This window comes from Mytilinidion resinicola (genome assembly GCF_010093595.1).
Source record: "Mytilinidion resinicola strain CBS 304.34 unplaced genomic scaffold BDZ99scaffold_4, whole genome shotgun sequence".
Taxonomy (NCBI): Eukaryota; Fungi; Ascomycota; class Dothideomycetes; order Mytilinidiales; family Mytilinidiaceae; genus Mytilinidion; species Mytilinidion resinicola.
The window spans coordinates 611,870-637,020 of NW_022985440.1; the positions used below are offsets into that span (position 1 = coordinate 611,870).

A 25,151-nucleotide genomic window follows, 5' to 3' on the forward strand; every position below is an offset into this window, starting at 1 on the left:
ACATGCCGTGCATCATACGTGTCGGTGAGAGTAGGACGGTTGGTATGTCAGAAGAAGAGGGGTGGATACACTGCACTGATAGCAGTCTGGCAAACTAGCGCCCGGAATCGGCACACCGGTACATCATCTCACCAGGGGAGTCGTACCGGGACGACGATTACGCTGTGATCAAAAGCTTTCTAGCAGCCTGCATTTTTCTTTTCCTCTTTTTCTCCGCCCGAGGTTGTCGCTTCCGGACTGTGCATAGCTCTAAGCCTCCTCCAAGTGCGTAATTGTCTTCGTGAAACCCATTGGACAAGTCTCAACGACTCAACATGAATGTACGACCTTCAAGATGACGAATGAGAAACACGGAGACGGGGCGGAACAAGCCACTGCCACAGCAACCCCGAGCCACGATATTTCTCACACTTCACCACTACCCTCACATCACATTTCAAAAGAACTACTTCCATTATGGCGCAAACTTTACAACATTGTAACGTGGACGCCTCCAAAATGCCGCTGGGACCCAGAGAAGCCTCCCAAGTTCTCCATGGGCCTGAATGTCCTCTTCGCATTTGCCGGAGCTTTCACAGTCGCAAATCTCTACTACAACCACCCCATTCTCAACATCCTAGCTGAAGATTTCGGCGTTGCATATGAGAAAGTCGCTCAGATCCCGACGGTGATGCAGGCAGGTTATGCGGCCGGGCTGCTGTTTCTGTGTCCGCTTGGGGACTTGTTTCCTCGCCGGCCATTTGTGCTCATCCTCGTCTTCTTTACGGCGAATATGTGGTATGTATAGAGCAGAATAGAAGACTTAAAGAAGAGTGTACTGATCGATGCTAGGCTCGGACTCTGCATAACCACCAACATGGCCGTTTTCACCGGAATCTCATTTGTCACCGCCATCACCACCGTAACCCCCCAGCTCATGCTCCCCCTAGTCGGCGACCTTGCACCACCCCACCGTCGCGCCGCCGCGCTCTCTATTGTTGTCTCCGGCTTCATGCTCGGTATCCTTGTCGCCCGCGTCCTCTCAGGAACCATTTCCAACTTCGTCAGCTGGCGGTACGTGTACTGGATGTCCCTGGGACTCCAATACACGATCTTCATCCTACTCTGGCTTTTCATGCCCAACTACCCCTCCACCAACCCCGGCGGGCTCAACTACTTCAAAATGCTCTGGAGCATCCTCGTCATGCTAACCAAGCACCCTGTGCTCGTCCAATCCTGCATCATCTCTTTCTTCACCGCCTCCACCTTCACTGGCTTCTGGACCACCCTCACCTTTCTCCTCTCTGGCGCGCCCTACCATTACGACCCCGTTGTCATCGGCCTGTTCGGCCTCATCGGCATCGCTGCCATGTGCTTCGGCCCGCTCTACGCGCATATTGTCACCGACAAATACGTGCCCCTGATGTCCGTCATCGTGGGCGAGCTCTGCAGCCTCCTCGGCATCTGTCTCGGGACCTATATAGGCTCCTTCACCGTCGCGGGACCCGTGCTCGAGGCCTTCCTAATCGATTTCGGCATGCAGACGGCGCAGATCGCGAACCGGTCGTCCATTTACGCGATTGAGCCGAAGGCAAGAAATAGAGTAAATACGGCGTTCATGGTGTCGACGTTTTGTGGGCAGCTGATGGGGACGGCGGCGGGGAATCATATCTATGCACAGGGCGGGTGGGTCAGGAGCGGGAGTGCGAGTGTGGGGTTTATTGGGGCGGCGTTGGTGTTTTGTGCGATTAGGGGGCCGTATGAGACGAGGTGGGTCGGGTGGAAAGGGGGTTGGAGCTTGAAGAAGATCGTTAGGGGTAGCGCTGATGGTCATACGGCTGAGAAAGAGCATCATCAGCAGCCGAGAGAGGAGCAAGTTGTGGCACTTGGAGCGGAAGAGGAGGCGTTGGAGGAGATGGCTGCAGAGGAGGTGACAAGCTCGGGTGATGAGAAGAGGGCGAGTGATGCGGAGAAGGGGGACGGCAAGAGTGAAAAGAGTAATTCGCAGGAGAGCTTAGGAGACATACGGCCAGCAAAGCTGTAAGGTCCAAATCACGAACTCTAGTCCTTTACATCCACAAATTTAGATCTTACGACCCCTCGAGGCTTCCCGATAGGCTATCCAATCCCCCAACGCGTTCAATCACATCCTTCAATTTGAAGGGTGCATTTTAGAAAAACACGTCTCTAATTCACACCCTCTATAACTTGACATCCACAAATCCAAATCTTATAACCTCCAGGAGCGTCCTAATGGGTCATATAACCCCCCCGCGCGCTCGATCACGCCCTTCGATCTGAAGGGCATGTGTTAGAAAAACAAGCCTTCAATTCACACCCTCTAGAACTTGACATCCGTAGATTAAAATCTTATAATCCCCAGGAGCATCCCAAGAGGCTATCACAGTGCGCAAAAAAGCGACGCAGTATCTACGATCTGAACGCATAGACCCTTACCATAATGCAATATCCAAAGGTCCAATTCACAAGGTCAAAAACTTTACATTCACGATTTCAAATCCTCCCACCCCCTGAAGTCCTCCAATGGGCTATTATAGTCCCCCAAGCGGCAATATCCAGACGTCTAATTCACGAGGTCCAAAATATTACATTCACCTTTCTGAATCCTACAACCCCTAGGGGCGTCCCAGTAGGGCTATCCAACCCCCCAGCACGCTTAATCACACCCTTTAATCTGAAGGGGGGCTATTAGAAAACCATACCTTCAATTCGCACCCTTTAGAGCTTGACATCCATGAATTAAAATCTTGAAACCCCCAAGAGCGCCACAATAGGCTATCCACTCACTCCCCCAGCGCCCCTAACATCACACAAGCAATCTAAGAAGCAGAAGAAGTAACTTGATACTGGTTTTTTGATTATTACCCCAAGTTGGACCATTTTCCAACATTTATCACGCAGCTATTCGTACATCTGCTCCGGCTCCTACTTCGTCCAAAAACTACCAAAAGCCTCAGAAGTAACTACCCAAAGCCTCCTAAACAACCACCTTGAGGCCCTCCTAAGGACTACCCGGCGTGGAGGCACGACCCCCGCTGCAGGGACTCAGTCTGCCACTCTCCTCGGTCGTCTTGGTCCGTCTTTGGGGAACTTGCCACCATTTCGGGCCTGCTATCCACCCTCTCGGGCCTTTTGGTGCATCTTTCGGCGGCTCCATCCAGCCTTTTGGCCCTTTTGGGGCATTTTCTGGTGCTTTCTGGGGAACCTCTTGGGGGACCTGTTGCGCCGAATCACGACGCTCGCTGTAAAAAGGACGTTTAGCAACAACGTCTCACATCTGTTAAAACAAGGGCAGAAGAAGAAACAGCAGAAGTAAAGGAAAAAGACGCAATAGTGCATGAAGCGTGGGTAAACGATCACTACCTTCGACCCCTTCCTCCACGGCTCCTACTACGGCTTCGGTCGCTATAACTGCTGTAACTGTCATAGCTAGGACTGCGTGGTCTACGGCCCCCTCCTCCTCCGCCTCCTCGTCGACGTGGGGGAGTGCGGGACGGCGAGCGTGAGATGTAGGACCGAGAGCGGCTCCTCCGAGGCGAACGAGAGCGAGAGCGCGACATCGAGCGCCGTGGGGCCCAGTTGTCTCCTCCTCGGCCTCCGCGCCCGACGTAGCCTCGAGGTGGCGAGCGACGACGCGGTGGGGATCTGTAGCGTCCGCCGCCTCCCGTTCCAGGCGGAGGTCCGCGGTATCCTCCCGGTGGTCCACGGTCTTGGAATCGGTCGAAGGCTGTGGCGCGGCGCTGAGGAGAGCGCGAGAAACGACGACGAGGGAGGACAATGGATACGTTGATGACGGCGCCGTCGAGTTGAGCTTCGTGCATGTGGGAAATGGCTTTCTCGGCGTCGGCGACTTCGTAGTAGATGATGTAGGCGGTGCCGCGGTTTGTGTTGACTGCGCATGTTGTTAGCTAAATTGCTAGGGCAGATCGGCGGGGAGTTAGGAGACGTACATTGCCGGTTCATGGGCAGGTCGATGGCTTGGATCTGGCCGTATGCGCCAAAGATCTCGCGCAGGTGGTCTTCGTTGACGTTCTTCGTGAGCTTCTCCACAACGATCTGGGGAGTGTTAGCTAGAGCTTCAACGGATGTGAGCAGCGCTGGACAAGGCGCCAGGCTGTCACAAATCGATCGCCTGCGTACCTTTGAGCTTCTCGGCGCAGGACTGAGCGCTCGACTGGCGCTGCGGCTATAGCTGCGACTCTCTCCCCTCCGACGTCTGTGGCGGCCTGGGCTTCGTGAATCGCGAGTAGGACTCCGACTTGAGCTCCTTCCTCCATTGCGGCGGCCGATGCGTTCGCCTGCGGGCGTGAGTGAACGAGGTCGCGATGCTGAGCGCGAGGCTGACCGAGGGGATATCGAACGGCGCGGGGATCTGTCTTGCGACATGGGAGTGCGGGAGCGAGTGCGGGAGCGGCCTCGCGATGCGCTTCGCTGACGCGACCTGGAGGACGTGTCGGAAGCCATGGTGCAAGCGTGGTCGGGCTGGTGTTGAGAGAAGAGCGCGACACACGTGTGGTTGGCTGAAGGTGGTGAAGCTGCGGCGGAAAGTTGCAGCTGGAAAATAAACGAACGTTGGAGCTTTGACGTCGGCTGAGTCAGCGGATGAATGATACGGAGCGGCTCGATCACGTGACAGTCAACATCTGGACGGCTTTGTTTGGCTTGCACGGCTGCAGGCAGCAGTCAGCTTACAGCCTGCTCCATTCCAAGGTTCACGTGCTTGGAGCTGCAGGAGGCAGTGAAGATTGATGCGGATTAATGTCGTACTGCATGGGCTGAATGCGGCCTTTTGCGGTGCAGACAGCTCAAAGCAGCAGCGTGCAAAGTACAACAGATCAACGGTTTCATACAGACCCCAGGCCAATGCATGATGGCGCAAGCAGCGGACACAGCGAGAAGGTGCTGTCCCTGTTCGCTTTTGGCCGGGCAGAGTTCTGCTTGGCCGGCGTGCGGTTTATGGGAGCATCTGATAGATGCGCCTGGCGGGGTCGCTTTCGACCCCACTATTTCTGTTCAGCGAAGCCCAAGGCCAGCTTTGACTTCTCTTCCCACAGCCCACCACGCACGCCAACCGCACTCTCCACGCCTGTACACCGCCGATTACGCCCTGCTACATCCCGTACATCTTGTCTGTCTCACCAGCTTTCCTGCCTTCGACACCTTCGCTCATACACTTCGTTCAGCCCACCCGCAATAATGTCCTGGCAAGGTGAGTAACACGCCTTGTTTACACTCATACGATCGCTAACTCGGCCCTAGCCTACGTCGACCAGAGGTATTGCTTCCACTGTTGATTACACCCCATCTCATGCTAATCCCTTCCTCTGCAGCCTCGTTGGCACTGGCAACATCGACAAGGCCATCATCTGCGACGCATCAGGAAAAACCATCTGGGCTGCGACTACAGGCTTCTCGGTGCGTCAGACTATTCCCTTCACAAACCCAAACAGCGGGACATCATGATAGCGGAGGCGTATACGGGGGAAATAGTCGGCTCTGGGACGGCGGGCTAACGGACATCAGATTCCTGAAGCCGAGCGCAAGGTCATAGTGGACTCGTTCACCGACAGTGCCGAGACCAAAGCCGTCGTCGCAAACGGCATCCACATAAACGGGGAGAAGTACATCACGCTCGACTCAGACGACACGTCGCTGAAGGCGAAGAAGGTGAGCGTTCCCCGCCGCGGACTCGGCCGTCTCTCCGACGCTTCGGGCTACTAATACGCGACGGTCACGTAGGGCAAGGAAGGCATCATCGTCATCAAGACCACCCAAGCGCTGCTCATAGGCCACCACCCTGCCGACGTCCAGACGACCGTCGCATACAGCTCCGTGGCGGAGCTGGCAGAGTACCTGGTCAAAGTTGGTTATTAGCGAGCGACAGACAGACAGACAAGACGCCTGCCCCCCGTACCCGTCCCTTTCTCACTGCGTGCGATGTTGATGTTGTACTTTAATTGCATGCCCTCATGGAGGGTCTAGGATCTGGCTCATAGAAGCGGGAGTGGGAGTGAGCTTGGAGGCTCCTCACTTTTCTTATCTCATCAAACCACTACTGGAGAAACATATGGTTCTTCATCCACGAACATTTTGGCTTCTTCTTTTCAACACGTGGACCGAGACTTCGATGCGGCATTCTTCAGTGTGCAACCATATGTGCGGCCTTTGATCGGTCCCTTTGCCCTACTGGGCTTCACAACTGTTTTGGAATCGACGAACAGCTATATGAGCAGACTAAAGAATGAACAGATCATTATTCGGGTCTCATTTACTTCTAATCATCGTACAGTGTTGATTCTACTTCAACCTAGGACCCAAGCACAAGAAAAACGTGACTACTTCTCTCACCAAATGAATATGTCGCCATAACTCTCCCCTATTGCGACTCGCATCCAAAAACCCAAACGATAGTCTCAAACGTTCATCTCTCCCAGCTCCTTAACCACCTTCTCATAAAACTGCCGCTGTAGCTCCGCCCCCACCTCCTCCATCTTCTCATCATCCCCATCCTTCAACCCGAACGCCAGCGGCCCTTCCAAGCACGACTTGACAACCGCATGCATGGTATTCCCCAAATGACTCCTCACATGCCTCAAATACCCCTCCTTCTCATCCAACAGCCTTCCCCTCACCTTAATCGTCGTGCTCGGCCTCGCCTCATGCAGATTCGGAATCTTTAACACCTCATCAATCGGCCGCCAGTACGCAATCTCGAGCAAAATAACCCCCAAACTATACAAATCATAGCTCTTCTTGAACCCGCCCGCCGACGCCGTCTCGCGGTTCCCGGACCCTTGCACGCGCGGGTGCCGGTACAGGTCCGAGGCGGCGTTCTCGGGCGGCTTCTCCGTCATGTCCTCGTTCTGCGCGGGGCGCGAGTAGTCGAAGCCGGAGAGGTAGGGCAGGTTGAAGTCGACGTCGCGGGCGCCCGTGTCGCTGAAGAAGAGGATGTTGGAGGAGCGCAGGCCCTTGTGCAGCCAGTTGACGGCGTGCAGGCGCTCGATGCACTCGGAGATGCGGCGCGCGAGCGCGATGCGGTCCGTCAGCGAGGGCATCTCGGCGTCCGGGGCCGTGTCGCGCAGGAGCTCGAGCAGCGAGATGGGCCGCGTGGATTGGTGCACGCCGGCGGGCTTCTCGAAGACCAGGCCGAAGCGGCAGTGGTCTTCGCCCTCCGGGTCGATGTCGCGGAAGTAGCCTAGGCAGTGGGGGGCGCGGAACTGGTCGGTGCGGTTGTTTTCTTTCAGGAGCGCGGCGAGGGCTTTGACGCGCTCGTGGACTTTGTCGTCGGGCCCGGAGTTGAAGGTGTGAGGGTCGTAGGACTTCCATTCGATCCAGACTTGGCGGCGCTTTTGGGAGGGGAGTTGGTAGAAGGCTTCGACGCGTTGGCTTTCGCCGTGCTCTTCGGGCTCCGGGCCGATGAATTTGATGTTCTTGATGTCGAGCTCGACGGAGCGGATCTCGGAGGCTGTGTGGCCTAGTCCGAGGTCTTTGGTGAACTCATCGGTGAGAGTACCAGAGTCGATGGCGGAATTCAGAGCTTTGATCTGGGCAAGTAGGGCAAGGTTGTGCATGATAGGCTCTGCAGCCAGTTCTTCTTCCTTATCAGCAAGGCCGCGTGCTTGGAGAAAGGCACGCAGAGGGTCTGTAGGTGGACGACTCCTGGAGCCCTTCAACGACAACGCAGACTCGAAGATTTGCACCAGCTGCTCCATCTTACCGTTCAGCTGCATGATCTGGAACTCGGTCCTAGTCTGCTTCACAGCTAGAGACTGGAGCTGGCTGGTGTTTAGCATCTCGCGCATGAAGTCGTTGAACGCCGTCAGCTTGAGGATGAGCTGCTCAACTTTCGTCTTGTCCCAACTCGCCCATGCCAGCCGTTTGGGGTACGTGCGAGTCTGGCTGGCCCAGCTGAGAGCCTTCTTCATGAGAATCTCCGACTGCGGGAATCTGCTTTGGAAATTTGTGTCGGCCCGGCTGATTCCAGGGATTCCATTTGGGGATGTCGGTTCTGAAGGAGAGGTTTCCGGCGTGTATGGTGGCGGATTGGGAAATTCGCCCGTGAGTTCCTCCGCGTCCGTCAAGAGTGGCTTTCGAAGCCTCTTGTACTTCTCGTCGACCTTTCCGAACGCCTGGAGGAGCTTGTTCTGCTGGTCGAGCACGTCTAGTAAAGTGCCCTTGCTGGCGTTGCTGATAAGCAAACGATCATCTTGCTCGTCCAGCTGGACGACATGTGCCCAATCCAGGAGTCGATATTGCTCAGTCTTTAAGCGGACTCGCAGATACTGGAACTCTTTGGGCATGTTCTTCGCATCGGTGATGAGCTGGTAGCCTTGGACACATCCCGAGAAGACTTGGAACGTCAACGACGCAACGCTCAATAACAGACCGGCCTCGGCCATGATTGCGAAGTAAGAATAAATGTGTATATGATCAAGAAAACATTCGACAGGGAACAAGGCGATGCTGGAACAGAAAAGAAAGCAACAGAGGATGGCGCTGATATGTGCACTTAGCTGTCCACGAAACTGACCGGAGGAAAAGATGGCGCGAGAGCCTTGAGGAGACCAGGCTTATACGTCGGAGGTAGCCATGTTACAGCTAACGCCCGCCGCAAGGCAGAGCTCAGCCTCGTCCGAAGTGGGTATCGCGATCAGGGCCATGCAGCCTTAGGCTGTGCTGATGCGTAGAATTGAGGGGCTCGTAGCATCCACATACTTAGGAGCTAGACAACTTGTGATCTCTCGATACACAGATAGCAGGCTGAGTGCTGTTTTTCCAGTGTTGGTGAGCGATGAATACGCCTCGTGGGACTCCTGACGCTCGAAGTTGCGAAACTTGAACAACACAGCCCACCTCCATCCATGGATGTCACACGCCCACCAACCGCCACAGTTTGTCCAGGCTGGGGTCCTCAGGTCTCCATGCTCTGCTGTCCTCATTACTAACTGTGTCTTGGGGCGATCGTCTACGAAGTACACTGACCCCACGTTATTGGCTGTTCGCAGCGGTGAGCATCCTATGGCGCCACCATCTCAACCTCAACGCCGCCAAGAGGCTTGAGTGAATGGTCCTCTCCTTCTGTCTGTCCTCACTCACATCACGGCCCAGAGCATACTATGCCTTTGCTAGGAAATCTAGATCCATTCGAGCCAGCGCCGCTGCTCTATCTCATCCTAACATGCCCCGTCAAGCTGCTGCTCCAAAACGCCTACCGCATCCTCACCTTTGTTCGAACCTCCCCGACACCCCTCGATCACCCCATACGAATAGTCTGTATCTCAGATACCCATTCGTTAACAACCGACGTGCCTCCGGGCGACATCCTCATCCACGCCGGCGACCTCACAAACGACGGCAGTATTCCCTCTATCCAAGAACAGATCAATTGGCTCGCCTCCCTCCCTCATAAACACAAAATCGCTATTTCAGGGAACCATGACACATACTTCGATCCTCGGACGCGGCCCTCGCTGCCCGAGGCTGATAGGGAAGGCAGATTGGAGTGGAACGGCATCCACTACCTACAGCATAGCTCTATCACGCTGAACATATCCACCCCATCCACAACCTCCTCTGAACCTTCAAGCCTCGCGAAAACTAGGGAAATATGCGTCTACGGTGCGCCTCAGATCCCCGCCTGTGGCTCTTTTACCACAAACGCATTTCAGTACCCGCGCGGACTAGATGCATGGTCTGAAACAATCCCATCCAACACAGACGTGTTAGTCACGCACACCCCACCGAAGCATCATCTCGACCTACCTCTTCCCTCAGGTATGGGCTGTGAGCATTTATATGATGAAGTCAAGCGCGTAAAGCCTTTACTACATGTGTTCGGGCATGTACATTGGGGCGCGGGGCAGACGGTGTGCTGGTGGGATGAATGCGAGGATGCATACGCCAGGGGCATGCAGAGGCCGTTGGGGTGGACCAAGGGATTGCTCGATTGGAAGTTGTGGCGTGAAGGGATCAGGGTGGTTGTGTATGGAATTAGAGGGCTGTTGTGGGATAAAGTTTGGGGAGGGCAAAGGAGGAACACGAGGTTGGTTAATGCAGCACAGATGCATGGGAATACGGGGAAATTAGGGAAGAGGGTGGAAGTTGTGGATATATAGGCCGGTTCAGTGTGGGTGTATAAAGAATGGCTGTAAATGTAAGTTGTTAGTACCAAAAGGTTCGTGCGAAGGACGTCTACCAGGTAATTTCTAACATGTCTGGGTCTCTATAGAATTCTGGTAAATATCAATGCGCCCGGAGAAGCGAAACGACAGTTGTGGGATGACCATTACCTGCTCAAGGTCAAGTCCACAGCAAGGTTTCAAAGTGTGCCAAAGCACATAGCTTGATTCTACCACCTGTGCCCACATACCACATGTCTCATAGGGAAACCATTTCCAAAAGTGCGACTTGTGGCATCAACTTTGGCTAGAGCGTCCAGGTTGAATAACAGTACTACTCTCTAAATCCATCTTACTCTCTGAGGGACCTAGAACATAGAGCAGTACGAAGCCTAGGGCATTCTACAAAGAAACGGCAAACTCAACTATTCCATTCTACGAATAAGATTCCAATAGTATCGCCATAAACTACAAAAATAGGTCTATAACGGCCCAGCTACGCTGCATTATTACGTTACACCCAGCAAAGCACACGATGCTAACCAAAACCTGTTCTGCTCGCATCTTCACAAAAACTTCTCGATTAGCCGACGGCTATCATACCTTTTTGCGGCGATCTTAGGAAAAGAAACAAAGACGCGACGTTGCGCCGCTTTATCATCCTTCGCATCTGCATTCCTCGCTTCCGCATCCAGCAAACGAATCCAACGACCTCAACCGACCATGATGACCTCAAATTTCACAACAAAGAGACCACCCGGATGCATCTCCTAAAGTAATAATAGCACCGTCGTCCCGTGGTAGTCTTTGATGTTTCGCACTTCACGATCGCATGCGGCCATCCCCAAGAAACATGGCCACATATAACAGGGCATGGAGAGAGAAGTGAACTGCCTCGATCCTGCTTTTGCACAGAAGTATCAGACAAAGAATTAAGTATCAGGAATTACCACCATCGTTAATTGAGTTTCATATCTCCTTCGCTTTTCGCAAAGTCAAAGTCTTTACTCGTTCCTCATCAGTCCTCAAACATGCGCTTCAGCACCAGCAGCATAGCGCTCGCCCTCGTTGGCACCTCATGGGGCGCAGCTCAGGCACCGCCCTCGTACAATTTCCCCTCCGACAGTGCCGTAGCTGGTATTGCGGATTGTGCTGTGCGTAGCATCTCCTTTTCCCCTTCTTCTTTCGGACGTGAAAGTGTTGTTCTAGAGACTGACTAGACCGTAGCAACGCGATGTAATCATCGCCATTGCTCGCGCCAGCTGTAACCCTGCAGACAAGACCTGCATCTGCTCTAAGCTCGACCTCATCACCAACATCAACCGCATCATCAACCAGGAATGCTCCGGCACTGATCTACAGAGTACGCTTTGCCCCTCGTTCCCCATCATGTTACCTTCACTAATCGCCATCTCACAGCCTCCTCCGCCTTCTTCATAAACTACTGCCCCAACATCCGCGTTGTCTCGCCCGTCTCCAGCAGCGTGACCCCCGCATCGACCCATTCGTCGACGCACTCATCGACCTCTTCATCCACCGTCTCCAGCAGCGTGGCCCCCTCGTCGACCCATTCGTCGACGCCCTCATCGACCTCTTCATCGACCATCTCCGCCACCACCTCGCTAGCCCCCATCTCCACAGGCCCTAGCTCCTCCTCTTCCTCCTCCTCTTCTTCTTCTCGCTCTCGCCGTACCGGGAGCACGACACTTTCTCCCGCTAACGCCACCACTACCGTCACCGTGGGCCCCACGAACGCTACGACTACAAGCTTCGGCCCCTCCAACAGCACCATCACCCGCGGCTCGAACTCCACCATCACGGTCCCGCCGCCAGTTACTGTTGTCACGACCACCAACGGCGCGGGCCAGCTCACCACTTTCACCTCGACGACCGGCGGAAACGGTGGCAACGGAGGTAACGGTGGCAACGGGCAACCGGGCAACGGCGGCAATGGGCAAGGCGGCAACGGCGGCAATGGGCAAGGTGGTAATGGGCAAGGCGGGAATGGGCAAGGCGGGAACGGCCAAGGTGGAAGTGGTGGAGCGCCACAGCAGACTATCAACGCTGCGCCTGGCGTCGAGGTGCCCGGTTGGTTCGATGCGAGGGTTTGGGGTGTTGGGCTGGGGATGGGTGCTATGGGGGTTGTGTTTGCGGAGCTGTAGGGGAAGTAGGAAGGAGTGTGATTTTGGGTTTGCGAGATTAGTTTTGCGATGCTGTTGTATTGTGGTTAGTTGCTGTTGTTTGGTAGTAGAGATGGTAATGTTTAATCTAATGATATAAAAGTAAGCTAGAGTTTTCCCATTCGCAACGAACCAACAGTTACCGTTCTCCGCGGCGTAATGCGTCTCAGCCTGCAGAATAACGTCGCCTTCTTTCCGGACATGTATTGCAGACGTTCGTGGTTCATTTCATTACTCTCTCTAGACGTAGTATAGATAACGTCATTCTATTTAGAAACTTCCCCGCTGATAACCTTAAATGCACTTCTAACCCCTCAAGCCCCACCTGCACTGCCCGACCAAGCTGGAGCAAAGCCAAGTTCTTGGCAAGTTCTTGTCAATGCCTCTACCCCATACCTCGTAGCATGCTGTCATGCCCGTGAGTATGACTGGGGTGACAGCCGTTACGCCTTAGTACGAAGCGAGGCATAACACCTAACTACGGCATCTGATGAATGAGGGCTCGGAAGGGAAAGAGGCGAAAGCTGAAGTTGTTCTATGCGGCTAGAATCGGGTTGCGCTCAATTCGGAAGGTTGATGCATACGGTCTAGTCGACGCTTTCAGAGCGTGAGTCTTTGACAAAGACGGTAGAAATCGCCGATTATGCGTCACGTGGTTTAACCGCACCCCTCATTCCACGCTCTCTTCACCGTCGGCGATACACCAAAAGCAACTTTCTCTGCATAAGTCGAGCCACATGCCACCGACTATAGCCAGACGATAGCCGTATCAGGCAGGCCGCTGTAGCGCTTTCCCTCCGGCAATGGGGTTTCAACTAAGCTACTGTACGGACCGAGCAGTAGTACACCTACGACATACCAACAGCCCTTGCAGGCTGGACCAGGCCGTCGGTTGCCAGGAATAGAAATAGACGCCGGGGACCTGCAGATTTCCGGTGAGCAATATGCGCCACTGGCTGTTCCCGCACGCCCTACTAGATTTCGAATGTGCTGCCACGACCGACAATGTCGAGAAATATTTAAAGACGCTGGGGGCCGATTCGAATGCGGATAAAGGGCAATGAGGAAGTGCAAGGGGTCGTTTCGGGCTCATCCCGGAGCTTCAACGGGCTGGCTTACTCTTATACAAATGTCAGTCCCAAACGTGGGGGGGAGGAAGAGGATACGGTTACGGAGGCCAGCGCTCCAGTTCTGGCAATTGAAACCCCGTGTCTGCGCTTGGCGATAGTTCGGACTCACGATGGATGCGCTTTCGCTTTCCCTTGCACAGACTCCGCCTCGACCACCTGGGCAAGCCCACGATCGCCCTCGAGGTCTGAGGCTGAGCCCTTGGCGGTGGGACAGACAAATCACTGCCCGGCTCGAGCCACCAAGGGGCCCACCGCCGTGCCATTTGTGTTAGAGGCCGTACCACCGGCGCGCGTGATTGGCCTGGTGCGCCGCAGCTGAACTGTGAAATGAGGTGCGGCGTTCAGGAAAATGGCCCCCCCTGCCACGATGCCTGGTCTGGGCGGCAGCACCTCCTTCAGCCCTGCATGTGCGCTTGACTTGGCTGGTGCTCTCAGCCTTCAATAAAAGAGGCGCGCCTCCTCGTTCTCCTGGGGGCTGTTCTGTAAAGCCTTCCTCTTGTGCTCCGCAACCGTCACAAGTCTCTTTGTCGCCCAACTGACTGTCCTTCCTTCATTTCTGAGCGCTGTCTCACATTCATCAACATATATCCGTTTAATTCAGCTTTAACGCTTCACAATCAGTCACAATGGAGAAAACCAACGGTACGTCGCTACTCCTTTCCGCGTGCAAAGCTCGGGAGGCCATGAGGCTACAAAAGGGGCGAGCTGGATAGTTTGCGCTTCATCAATGAATTGCTCTCCACGCCCAGCAGCTCAGCTACGCCCAACAGCTTTTCCACCGCTTCACAGCAACCTACTCTACAAGAAATGTCCAACTGACAATGAAATCTTCAGTCCCCATGAACCAATACCCGGCGCCAGTCCAGTCCCCCGACATGACTGGCCAGCCACCAGTTTACCACCAGGACCCGAACGCGCACCTGCAGCAGCAGTACCAACAGGGCCAGCCGCAAGTCCAGTACAATCAGTCGCCGCCCCCACAACAGGGTGCCTACGCCGCTCCTCAGCAACCCCAGCAAGCCTACGCCGCCCAAGGCCACCAGCAATCCGGATTGTCAGTCGGCCAGCAGCAGACTGGAACTGTGTACCAGAGCGCCACCCCGATCGCGAACTTGGGACGCGGTCCTGCGCCCGCCGACTGCCCCGCCTGTGGACAGCGTGCGATGACGAGCGTCTCGTATGAAGTTGGCAACACCACCCAGTACGTTCATATAGTAGAAATGGAGGAGAGAAGAAGCTAATGAAAAGTACAGTGCGTGGGCTCTCGGTCTCTGCTGTATTGTCTGCCTGGGCTGCATTCCCTATGTCATGAACTCGCTCAAGGACGTCCAACACAAGTGCGGTCGTTGCGGTGTGCTGCTCGCTACCTGGCATCGTAGCGGCACCACCGAGGTCCATATCCACTCTTAGACGACGACCATCGACAGCCCTCTTGTATGCGGGAAACCTCGGAAAAGAATGCGGCGGGTAGAGTAGGATTGGATAGTTTGGAGCGAAGAATGGAGAAAGTGGGGTTTGGAGGTGTCCAGATGAAGAAGAGGTTTCACATTCTTGAAAAGACGGCAGCACATGGGTTGCATTGCATCGATGCTGCGGATGTTCTGGGCGGGCGTTTCGGTTCCGAAGTGCTTGCTTGCTTATGATACCTCTACCTTTGGGTTCCCTTGTGGACCCGACCTAATCAACAACACGATCTTTTGATCTCCATGCCCTTTTTGTGTGTCGTGAGCATTGTTGCGACTGCGTATAGCTACCCCACCTGAGCACTCTTCTTACCCCGCCCGACTGGCTACATATGTATGTGGGTCTCTGCCTCGCTGCGCCTCTTGAAGTGGCCAAGATTGACAAGGACACGGGTGTTGGAAATGTCGATCTCAGAGCGCCATGGAGTCGGTTCTCTACCTGTCGACCTTGAATATGGGCCCGTGTCGGAAAGCTTGGTACTCGGCACCTACTACTCCGTTTTCTGACAGTAGATATTTAAGCTTAAATCGGCTTACTGATCCTGGAACTATAGAATCTGGAACTATAGAATCTTCAGTATATTTAGTAGGCCTGTTGGCGCTGTCTATAAGTGTAGTCGAAGCTCATGATAGACTTGTGGCGTAGTGTATGTAACGATGGAGATATTCTAGGATGTCTACGACGATGCAAGAAAACAGACCGGCCTTTAACAACATACCGGTTCACCGACTCGCCGACATCTGCCCCAAGATTAGAATTCAGTAAACAGATTTAGGCGTGGAAATCGGGGTGTTTGTCGTCCGAATACCGTGATATCGAACGTGGATTTAAGCGGGCTAGCATTCGTCCGACCTAGTCGAGGCGTCACCATAATTCAACCTGGAGCTAGCAACTTCAATTGGCCGACGTCGCGTGAAGCTGTGAAGGATTCGGATATGGATGCGACTTCTTTAACTCGACTGCCTCCTGCTTACGTCCGTATTTTTCTAGATGCATTGGATACTGCGCCGGGCTGTCTCCCGTCACAGCTTCATAGCTTCGAATAAGAAGGCTTTCCGTCCCAGCGCGCCCTTTACCACCTATACGTCAACCACTATGGCTTCAGTCGCTGCATCCGCTGCCCTCTACTCGGCGACCACGTCGCCTGCCCAGATCGCTGGCGCGGAACCCGAAGATGCGCAAGAGCTGAAGCACCATCTGAAGAATGGAAAGGGCTTCCTCAACCCATGGGACTCGTGGAAGGAGACCATTGGCCCAATGATCATCTTCGAGATGATATGGTACTCCAACCCCCCTAGGAAAGATATAAACCGGGACCAACAACTCACACCTCACTCAGGCGCCGCCTTAGCGGCAAAAGCCACAGTCCCTACACCACACCCCCCACGGTTCCCGTCCGAACCCCCTCCTTCCTCCCGACCCGCGAGACGCCCGAGCTGCGCGCAACATGGCTCGGCCACGCCTGCTACCTCGTCGAGTTCCCCAGCGGCCTGCGCGTCCTCTACGACCCCGTCTTCACGCCGCGCTGCTCGCCCTTCTCCTGGCTAGGCCCCAAGCGGTACACCGAGCCGCCATGTCAAATTGAAAACATCCCATTCGTCGACGCGGTGGTGATATCGCATAACCACTACGACCACCTGTCACATCCGTGCATCATGCAGATCAAAGAGAAGTTCCCGGCCGCGCACTTCTTCGTACCACTAGGGAACAAGAAGTGGTTCCTGGACTGCGAAGTGCACAACGTGACGGAGCTAGACTGGTGGCAGTCGCGGGAGTTCACGCTATCGTTGGTCAAAGAGCGCAATGGAGACAGCACGGTGGCCGTGGGCGATGTCGACGCGAAGAAGCCGTCGCCGCCGGGGACCATGACGGCCACGATTGGGTGCCTGCCGTGCCAGCACGTCTCGGCGCGGGGGCCCTTGGACAAGTGCCGCACGCTGTGGGCGTCGTGGAGCGTGGAGAGCGGGGGGAAGAAGGTGTATTTCGCTGGGTAGGTCGCGCTCTTATACCGGGACCGCATGATCTCCCCTGGAGTCATCCACATGCTCAAAGTGAAGCTGCTTGCTTACTGACACCTGCTTACAGCGACACGGGGTACCGCGCCGTCCCGCGCCTGCCCGAGGGCGCCGACGACTACGACGCCGCACTCAACCTCCCCGTGTGTCCCGCCTTCGCTGAAATCGGCGCGCTCCGCGGCCCCTTCGATCTCGGCCTCATCCCCATCGGCGCCTACGACCCCCGCCACATCATGTCGCCGATGCACGCGAATCCCGTCGACAGCGTGAATATCTTCAACGACACCAAGTGCCGGCGCGCGCTGGGCATGCATTGGGGCACGTGGGTGCTGACCGAGGAAGACGTGATGGAGCCGCCGCGCTTCTTGAAGCGCGCTCTGAGAGACAAGGGGATCCCCGAGACGGGCGTGTTTGACGTGTGTGATATTGGGGAGAGTCGGGAGTTTGTTGCTTGAAAAGCTGAAGCTCAAGAGGTGGCGCGGAAGTCGGATTGGTGTTGGGGAGTGAGTGAGTGAGTGAGATTTGATGTGTGATGGCATGGTAAGGTAGACTGCCCGCACTGCATGCAGTCATGGCATGTAATTATTATAATACTTTTTTTTCTGTCAATTGGGTTTGTGATCCTGGAGAGTCATACAGTACCTGGTCATCAGTCTGCGTTACGTCTTTTTGGTACTGCCGGGGCGCCTTCAGGGGTTTCTCGGAATTCCGAGCAAGACGGACGTTCAGCATTTTGAACGATTCCCACTCGCTGGACGACCAGTGTTTTAGATCTGTAGATTCTCTTAAGCGATGGGGAGGCTCTGTGGGTTCAGATTGCATACGCTCAGCCTTTATTTTGGGGACTGTGATAGCCTAGCGAAGGGCTTCAGGAGGTGGGAGGATTTGAAATTATGGGTGTAAGGTTCTGGGGCCTGTGAATTAGACGCTTGGATATTACATTACGGTAAGACTCTGTATGTAAGTTTAGCTCGTATATACTTGCTCGTTCGTTTCATGGGCTGTGGTAGCATACCGGGGGTGCTTTAGGGGGTGGGAGGACTTCGAATCGTGCAGGTGAAGTTTTGGAGCTCACGAATTAGCGGGTTGGATATTACAAAGATCTGGACGTTCGTAATTTGGAAGGCAGTGTCAAGCCTCAACGTCCGAGCTGTGTACACGACTCTACAGCTGTTCGTCTGGGGTAGCCCGGCAAGTTTGACGATGGTTCCAAAATAGTGTCTTTTTTTCAACATCTAACCTAACACATCGCAACCCTCATGCAGCATTATATATACACGCTTCAAACCTTCTTCGCCCTTATGCTCGCCCTCATGCTTTTGTCCACCCCCAGCCCACATGGGCCACCCGCGACGCCCCCATAATCAGCCCCCCAGCAATCATCAACACGCCGCCGAAAATCCAAACCGAATCGAACCCATGCGCATCTATAATCACGCCGCCAATGGGCGCCCCAATCAGCAACCCGATCGCCGTCACCGAAAAGCACATGCCCATCCTCGTCCCAATCTTACCGCGGTGCTGCAAGCTCAAGCGCACGATAATCGTCGGCGGCAAGCTGACCATGCTGCCGGAGAAGAGCCCATACAGCAGCACGAAGACGACGATGCTGGCGACCGAGTGCACGGCCATGAGACACAGGCACAGCACGCCCGAGATAATCGCGCACGGCACGATGACGTTGTAGGCGCCGACGCGGTCGGCGACGATGTTGGGCACGATGCGCCCGAAGATGGACGCCGAGTTGAGGATGGCGATGAGGTAGAAGGCCAGGTTGTCCGTCGTGATGTGCGCGCGGATGGCGTAGATCTGGATGTAGAAGAAGGGCATGTACAGCCCCATGAAGCCGGTGAAGGCGCCGAAGACGTAGGTCGTGTAGGCGGCTTCCTTGAACGCGGGCAGGTCGAGCAGCGCGCGCCGCGTCGACGGCAGCACGCGCACGCGCATCACGGTGTTGGGGACGATGAGGGTTGCGAGCACCATGAAGCCGATGGCGCGCGTCGTCCATCCGAAGCCGGCCGTGGGCATGAGTTTGTGGAACATGATGGGGTAGATGACGCCGCCTGGAAACGGGGTTAGGAGACATGGGGAGCGGACGGTGCTGTGGGGGAGTGGCTGCGATATGAGGAGTTGGGGGAGTGATGATGGCTTACCTAGACTGCTGCCAGCAGCGGCCAGGCCGGTAGCAGATGCGAGTTTGGAGGTGAAGTAGGTGGAGAGAATGGCGACACTAGGGACGAAGAGACAGCCGGCTCCAATCCCCATGCAGAAAGCCTGCGCGAGGAGGACCTGCCAGTACTCTTTACAAAGACTCAGCATCATTTGGCCGAAGACGAGGAGGACTGAGCCGCTGAGCAGGAGGTACCGGAAGTAGCCTGCGTCGTAAACAGGCCCGGAGACAGAGCCCACGAGCAACAGGAGGAAGGATTGGATGGATCCTATCCACGATATAGCAGAAGGCGTGGAGTCCTTCAGTAACGCTGTCTCATAGTATGCTTGATAGCTACCAAAGGTATTTAATATTCCCCTGGGTTAGCGTCAGTCAAGCGCTACCTGCATGGGCTCCACTATGGCATGCAGCCAAGGGCTAATGTACGACCATGGACGACCGAAATAGGAGAAGCATTAACGTACCATGAATTGAAGAAGAGGAAAAAGGCGCCGAGCACCTGCAACCACGCCTGGAAGCCGCCATTTGGAATAGAGTCCACGTGGGTTACCGAATGTATTCTCGTAGCCTTGTTATCCGTTCCAGCTTCCAGGTCGGCTGCCGGCTCCTCAAGGACGTCTTCTCCGTCTTTTTCGTCAAGTTGACCGGCCATTCTGCTGTGTGTTGACGCAGCGCGAGAGCTGCTCTCAATTTTCTCTTCGTCGAGGGGCTGGTTGAAGCCGGATGATTGAGAGCGTCGTGCATCTTCCTCGGGGAGGCCCATGGTGCGGCACCTCTCGAAAGCGAGACTATGGCTGGTGTTTATGAATCGGGAGTATCTCAGAAAGGCGCGTCAAATCAGGATGCGAGTTAGCCCTGTCGAAAGTGGTGAAGAGATAGAAACAAAGGAAGTGATGGGAGAGCCCAGGAAAGAGAGAATGACGGCCGCTACATATGGGGCCAAGTGATGATGGACAGCCGGGATTATAGAATGACGGGAAGGAAATGGAAGAGCTAGGCAGAGTTCACCAAAGCGGTTCGTACAACAGCCCCTGCTAGCCGTAGGCACGGTTAAGGGAGGCTCCTGGCGAGCTCGTGACAGCTGCAGGCCGTGGCGTCGACGTGCTTTGTGCCCCACGATTTCGGCAGATCTCCTTGAATCGGCATTTCCATCACCATCTCGTTGGCTACCTACAGTCTGACATGCCTTATGTCCGCTAATCCCAGTGAATATAGAATACGCCCGCTAAGTCCAGTATTATCTCAGCTTGTTGACCGCCAATATCCTCACTTCTTCGTACAATGCCGTCGGCCGAGGTCAGAGCGATGCCCATAACGGGAATATTTAAAAGAACAGTGGGGCGTGAGTCAAGATCATTTCGCACCGTAACATGACAAGATCAGTATTAAATAAACTTGTTGATTTCAAACTTCACATATCTAACTGCGGCCTGAAATCGAACGGGGGCCTGAAACTGGACAGACAGCCTTGGAGTCGTCCCATATCAGGTCTCCCGGCATACCAAATGGAGCTATAGTGCTCATTATTATCGACACTCCTTTGCGTCTGACGCGATGATCAATCCGATATCCACCCAAGTCGTACCATCCGCCACTAGCTCGCTCGTATGACAAATGTTGATGATGTACAGTCGTAACAGGTTTGGTTCATGAGCGATGCCCTCGCAATGCAGACCCGTGATTTTTTTTGTCCCATGCCCAACACGGGAATATGCTCCTCACTACCGAAAACCACGAATTTAAACAGGAGTGGTATAAACTTGATGAAAAACCAGAAACGCCAACCACGCTCGCTATGCAAAAAGCCACATTTTTTGTGTCCGAGGTCAAAGGAGAAAATCGGCAATTGACACAATCATAACACTTCAAATCAAACTCACCTAGTGTTTTCGCCCTGCCCATCCACAGCATTACAAGATGAATGCCCAACAACATGAAAAACGTGTCGGATGCACTTCGAGCAATTAGCTCCATGCAATCCTAGTCCAGATCTAGTTGAAGGTCGGAGACGCTGGTTAAGCCCGAGTACAAGCCAGTAAGGCGCCCAAGAATCAAATATTCACCCGCATCCAATTGAGTCCAGAAAGCGCCACACCTTTGCGCAGTGTGTCAGTTGGTAGGTCCTACTCCTGACCGTTGGCGGTTCTCCGGGAGCGCGCCACACAGAAGCCACTCTCGACTTTGTCCGATTGATCAACACGCTCTTCCCATTGAAGATTCTCTACGAGCTGTTGATCCGCTCCGGATGGTAGCGCACCTTTGCTGTGGCCCTCCAACGCTTTCTTGCGTCTATCTTCGCGTTCTTCGATGACTGACTTCATAACTTCTACAACCTTGGGCCAACCAAGTTTACCACCGAGCGCGGCATTGTCGAATAGGCTTCGAAGAACTGAAAAGGGAAGCGATAGAAGAATGCTTGAGAGTAAAGTCATCACGAAAGTGGGTCGAGGAGTGTCTTCGAGTGGGACCTGTCCAAATCTAATCATGCTCAGGCGTGGGTGATGAGTTGAAGGCCTAGGTTCCATGAGATTCGGGATCAATGGACTCCCGGAGAGCTGTGGAGCTATATTGTTCAGTCTGAAGTCCGAAGGAAAGCTAAGAGAGATGAAAGCCATGATGCCACGAAGTAGAGAGGAGCTATATGGGTCATATGTAGGCTGGTGTATAGAAGGAGATTCTGATTGAGCATCACGCCACGGTGGGCTGAGTCCGCCTTGTAGAGCGAATTCCAGGGCGCGCTCAATGTTGTCCCATCTGAGAACGTGCAGCGCAATGTCAATACCCCGGTTGGCAACTTCTGGTAGTCGAAGGAAGGCTCCAGCAGCGGAGAAACTCAGAGCTTGGTCCATACGTTGGCGGGCTAGACCATATGGGTCGACCTGCTCCGCATTACGATCAAAAGCTTGCAGGCCTTGTGAGAACTTTGCCGGTATTGGAAGAGGTGCACCGTAGAGATACTTGAGAGCCTCCGTCACTGCTTGCTGAGTAATGAACTTATCGTCAACAAAAAGTTGCGTGATTTTGACACCATCTTGATAACGTTCAGTCGCTGCAGAGAATGCCAACGCCAGAGTTTTGCTATCTGCAACGATGACGCTGTGAACCGGCATGGCGAAGAAAGGTGCGGTGTCTGCAAATCCAATTTGAAGAAGGCGGTCCGCAAACTCTGGATTTCCGAACCGGGAATAAAGGTAGTCAATACGGGCGATTCTGCTGGTTTCTACCTCTGGATCTACGGCCCTATGGCGGATGCCGTTCTGTAGTCTAGAGACTTGGCCCAGACCGGTAGCCTCGGGAAGATGTTTGAGCTCTCCTTCGTGTGTTTGGCTGGATGTTTGAGACGCAGATCGAGAAGGCTTCGCAGTGCCGTTAGTCAGCGCAGGCTCATGAAGCGGTATATATGGCTCCTGCTGCACCATCTGATAGGGAGCATGATTAGCATGCGGATACCATGGCTGATGCTGTCCCATCAGATGTTGAGGTGGAGGGTCTCGCCGATATCCGTATGCTACAGGGGGAGGCATGTTCATAGGAGGAAACATTATGTGGCCATTGGGATCTGAAGGATGGTGAGAGTGGCCTGGAGTAAAGAACTGCGGCGGAGCATAGTTTCCGGGCGCGAAGCCGGGCGGTGGAGGATGGTATCCCGTCATGCCTAGAGGGGGAGCTGGCGAAGAGTTGGATGAGTCCGGGAAGCCTCCAAATATAATGCTACCAGTACTTGGCCGAGGGTGGTGAATGCCAGTATCAATCATAGGAGGTTGGAAAGATGGCGTCGACGAAGAAGTTGCCGAATTAGGAGTAGAAGTGTGTTCGGCAGGATAGAAAGGAGGCGGTAGTTCTTTGATTGGATATCGTGTAGGCTCTGGAGCGACAGGCGAGAAGTTAAGCTCCGTCGCTTCGGTTTGCTCGTCCGACACTGTTGAACCTGGTACAAACATTTTAGCAATTGGACAGTTTCCCCAACTTAAAAAGTAACAAGCAAAAGTAATGGTGCCACACGGAATGAGCATTTCGCTGACCTCGGGTGTTCTGCGTTTCTTCCACATGAACTCCCGACACCCTGCTAGAGGAGCTTCCAGGCGAGTCCTCAGCTGGCCTGTCTTGGCTCAGAGCGGAGGCTTTAGACTCGGGCGTGAGAGGAGCTTGCGCCTCTGTCAGACGCTGCTCGTCTGGCAGCTTCTCCACGGCTGTTGAAGCTTCAGTGTGGTCCGGTGGTGCGTCGGAAGGTCCAGTGTTCTCCGGAGTGGTTGGGACGCTCGCGCGAGGAGCGCGAGGAGCACGAGAGAAGGCTAGTGGAATAGCGGGAACGATTCGAAGCATGACGGGCGTCGGTCTGCTGGCTTTGCTCTGGGTGGAGCGGGTCGGTTCAGCGGTGGAGGGCGCCATTGCGGGAGCTGGGGAGCGAGGCGGGAGAAAAGGATCGGCAGCGTCTCCAAGATAATTGCGCTGGACGCGGCGAGTTCAATTATCCTGGAGCGCCTAAGAAGAGCAAGACGTCGCGACAGGCTGGACGAACGGCGCGGTAGGTGGTGGGGATTGTGCAGATTCAGAAGAGCTGCTCGCCAAGAGTTCAGACGGGCCCGAGCTCGGGCAAAGTGACCTCACCACCTTTTTTCGTGCTTGCCATAGCTACGCTACATGAAGAGAAGCATCGGTATATGTGTCGAAGCTGTAGAGAATGTCGCCATGCTCCAGTTCGCTGTTCTACTGGGGCTATCATAGCCCAGAGGCTCCTTAGTCCTACCTTCCTAAACGACAGTAAGTCTGACTACTCATGTAATTCTAGTAACAAGCAACACTCAGTATCGGTGTAAAATTACTACACCTAGGATGTCTTGGAAAGCTTCACGGCATTAAGGCCTCTAGAGTTCCATTCCCGCGGCATCGAAAGTGGGGTAGAAGACCCCCCACTGCGTCATGCATCTTATAAAGCATGCAGACTCCTCTTTAATTTAAACAAATCTGAGGCTGAACATTGCTCTACCCTCCTGCACTCTACTGTTTGCTCACACCTTTTAATTATTCCTGAAAGTAAATTGTATCATTGCTGCACTCAAACAATGTCCAGCCAGAACAAGACCCAGCAGCACCCCGACTCGGACCTCTATCCAGAGGCTACCGGTCTGGCTACAGCAACAGTAAAGGTATAAATACTCGACCAACAGACCCGAATTTCATACCATCAAGAAATGCAAGCCTCCCCTAACAACCCCCAGGCCCACTCAACCGAGCACTCCCTCAAGCTCTACGCCGGCTGGTTCTGCCCCTTCGTCCAACGCGCCTGGATGGTCCTCGAAGAAAAGAAGACCCCCTACCAATACATCGAAGGTCCCCATCCCCTTCCCTACCCCCTCTTCTCCCTCCCCAACCTAACCCCCACCCAGTAAACCCCTACCACAAACCCACCTCCCTCCTCTCCCTCAACCCGCGCGGCCTCGTCCCCACCCTCGCCTACAACAACCAGCCCCTGTACGAAAGCACCGTCCTGTGCGAGTTCCTCGAAGACGCCTTCCCCGAGCACACCCCCTCCCTCCGCCCCGCAGACCCCTACGTCCGCGCCCGCGCCCGCATCTGGACCGACTTCGTCGGCTCGCGGATCATCCCTGCCTATCACCGCTTCCTGCAATACCAACCCACCCGCGACGGCGCCGAAGGACTCTCCAAAGCGCGGGAGGAGTTCCTCGGGCACCTGAAAGAGTGGACGAGAGCGATGGACCCCGTCGGGCCCTGGTTCCTCGGCGGCGACTTCAGCCTCGTAGATGTGGCGCTCGCGCCGTGGGCGGTGAGGATGTTTGTGTTTGATGTGTTCAAAGGCGGGTTGGGGATTCCAGAGGAGGGAAAAGGGGGGGAAGATGAAGAGGTCTGGGCGCGGTGGAGGAAGTGGAGTAGGGCGGTTGAGGAGAGGAAGAGTGTCAGGGAGACTATGAGTGAGCGGGAGCATTATTTGCCGATTTATCAGCGGTATGCGGATGATGTGGCGCAGAGTGAGATGGCGAAGGCGAGTCGGGCGGGGAGGGGGGTGCCGTGAGGGGATTGCGTGGAGGGAGAAGGGAAGAGGGTGCGTGAGTGGA

The 25,151-nt window shown here is 54.7% G+C and overlaps 11 protein-coding genes across 11 annotated transcripts; 7 read left to right on the forward strand and 4 right to left on the reverse strand.

The window, feature by feature from the left end:
• Nucleotides 1-457: 457 nt before the first annotated feature.
• On the forward strand, nt 458-1,879 carry BDZ99DRAFT_360693 (putative major facilitator superfamily transporter; the record flags this gene model as incomplete). The annotated part of the gene is made up of 2 exons (XM_033714674.1): nt 458-777; nt 832-1,879. Coding segments are annotated over 2 exons (1,368 nt in total), but the record flags the coding sequence as incomplete, so codon positions are not given.
• Nucleotides 1,880-3,767: 1,888 nt separating this feature from the next.
• Nucleotides 3,768-4,014, reverse strand: BDZ99DRAFT_371454 (uncharacterized protein; the record flags this gene model as incomplete). Its single annotated transcript, XM_033714824.1, has 2 exons — nt 3,768-3,892; nt 3,951-4,014. Coding segments are annotated over 2 exons (189 nt in total), but the record flags the coding sequence as incomplete, so codon positions are not given.
• A 1,182-nt stretch (nt 4,015-5,196) lies between these two features.
• Nucleotides 5,197-5,874, forward strand: BDZ99DRAFT_516506 (Profilin/allergen; the record flags this gene model as incomplete). The annotated part of the gene is made up of 5 exons (XM_033725076.1): nt 5,197-5,209; nt 5,260-5,275; nt 5,331-5,415; nt 5,524-5,667; nt 5,740-5,874. 5 exons carry the CDS (start codon nt 5,197-5,199, stop codon nt 5,872-5,874), a joined length of 393 nt encoding a protein of 130 aa, XP_033580834.1.
• A 539-nt stretch (nt 5,875-6,413) lies between these two features.
• BDZ99DRAFT_567590 (uncharacterized protein) lies at nt 6,414-8,724 on the reverse strand (the record flags this gene model as incomplete). Its single annotated transcript, XM_033727702.1, has 1 exon — nt 6,414-8,724. Exon 1 carries the CDS (start codon nt 8,397-8,399, stop codon nt 6,414-6,416), a length of 1,986 nt encoding a protein of 661 aa, XP_033580835.1. The 5' UTR covers nt 8,400-8,724.
• A 392-nt stretch (nt 8,725-9,116) lies between these two features.
• On the forward strand, nt 9,117-10,115 carry BDZ99DRAFT_380436 (Metallo-dependent phosphatase; the record flags this gene model as incomplete). The annotated part of the gene is made up of 1 exon (XM_033715188.1): nt 9,117-10,115. The coding sequence occupies one exon, from the start codon at nt 9,117-9,119 to the stop codon at nt 10,113-10,115; it is 999 nt and encodes a 332-aa protein (XP_033580836.1).
• A 1,034-nt stretch (nt 10,116-11,149) lies between these two features.
• BDZ99DRAFT_516509 (uncharacterized protein) lies at nt 11,150-12,280 on the forward strand (the record flags this gene model as incomplete). Its single annotated transcript, XM_033725077.1, has 3 exons — nt 11,150-11,272; nt 11,346-11,481; nt 11,538-12,280. The coding sequence occupies 3 exons, from the start codon at nt 11,150-11,152 to the stop codon at nt 12,278-12,280; spliced, it is 1,002 nt and encodes a 333-aa protein (XP_033580837.1).
• Nucleotides 12,281-14,249: 1,969 nt separating this feature from the next.
• Nucleotides 14,250-15,160, forward strand: BDZ99DRAFT_553885 (uncharacterized protein; the record flags this gene model as incomplete). Its single annotated transcript, XM_033727114.1, has 3 exons — nt 14,250-14,381; nt 14,436-14,629; nt 14,682-15,160. 3 exons carry the CDS (start codon nt 14,250-14,252, stop codon nt 14,836-14,838), a joined length of 483 nt encoding a protein of 160 aa, XP_033580838.1. The 3' UTR covers nt 14,839-15,160.
• An 827-nt stretch (nt 15,161-15,987) lies between these two features.
• BDZ99DRAFT_473024 (putative Zn-dependent hydrolase/oxidoreductase family protein) lies at nt 15,988-17,362 on the forward strand (the record flags this gene model as incomplete). The annotated part of the gene is made up of 3 exons (XM_033721807.1): nt 15,988-16,172; nt 16,232-16,882; nt 16,978-17,362. 3 exons carry the CDS (start codon nt 15,988-15,990, stop codon nt 17,360-17,362), a joined length of 1,221 nt encoding a protein of 406 aa, XP_033580839.1.
• Nucleotides 17,363-18,218: 856 nt separating this feature from the next.
• Nucleotides 18,219-19,729, reverse strand: BDZ99DRAFT_380349 (MFS general substrate transporter; the record flags this gene model as incomplete). Its single annotated transcript, XM_033715184.1, has 3 exons — nt 18,219-18,970; nt 19,061-19,434; nt 19,542-19,729. The coding sequence occupies 3 exons, from the start codon at nt 19,727-19,729 to the stop codon at nt 18,219-18,221; spliced, it is 1,314 nt and encodes a 437-aa protein (XP_033580840.1).
• A 1,471-nt stretch (nt 19,730-21,200) lies between these two features.
• On the reverse strand, nt 21,201-23,466 carry BDZ99DRAFT_473026 (uncharacterized protein; the record flags this gene model as incomplete). Its single annotated transcript, XM_033721808.1, has 2 exons — nt 21,201-23,005; nt 23,100-23,466. The coding sequence occupies 2 exons, from the start codon at nt 23,464-23,466 to the stop codon at nt 21,201-21,203; spliced, it is 2,172 nt and encodes a 723-aa protein (XP_033580841.1).
• An 803-nt stretch (nt 23,467-24,269) lies between these two features.
• On the forward strand, nt 24,270-25,108 carry BDZ99DRAFT_473027 (glutathione transferase omega-1; the record flags this gene model as incomplete). The annotated part of the gene is made up of 2 exons (XM_033721809.1): nt 24,270-24,408; nt 24,465-25,108. 2 exons carry the CDS (start codon nt 24,270-24,272, stop codon nt 25,106-25,108), a joined length of 783 nt encoding a protein of 260 aa, XP_033580842.1.
• Nucleotides 25,109-25,151: the final 43 nt, after the last annotated feature.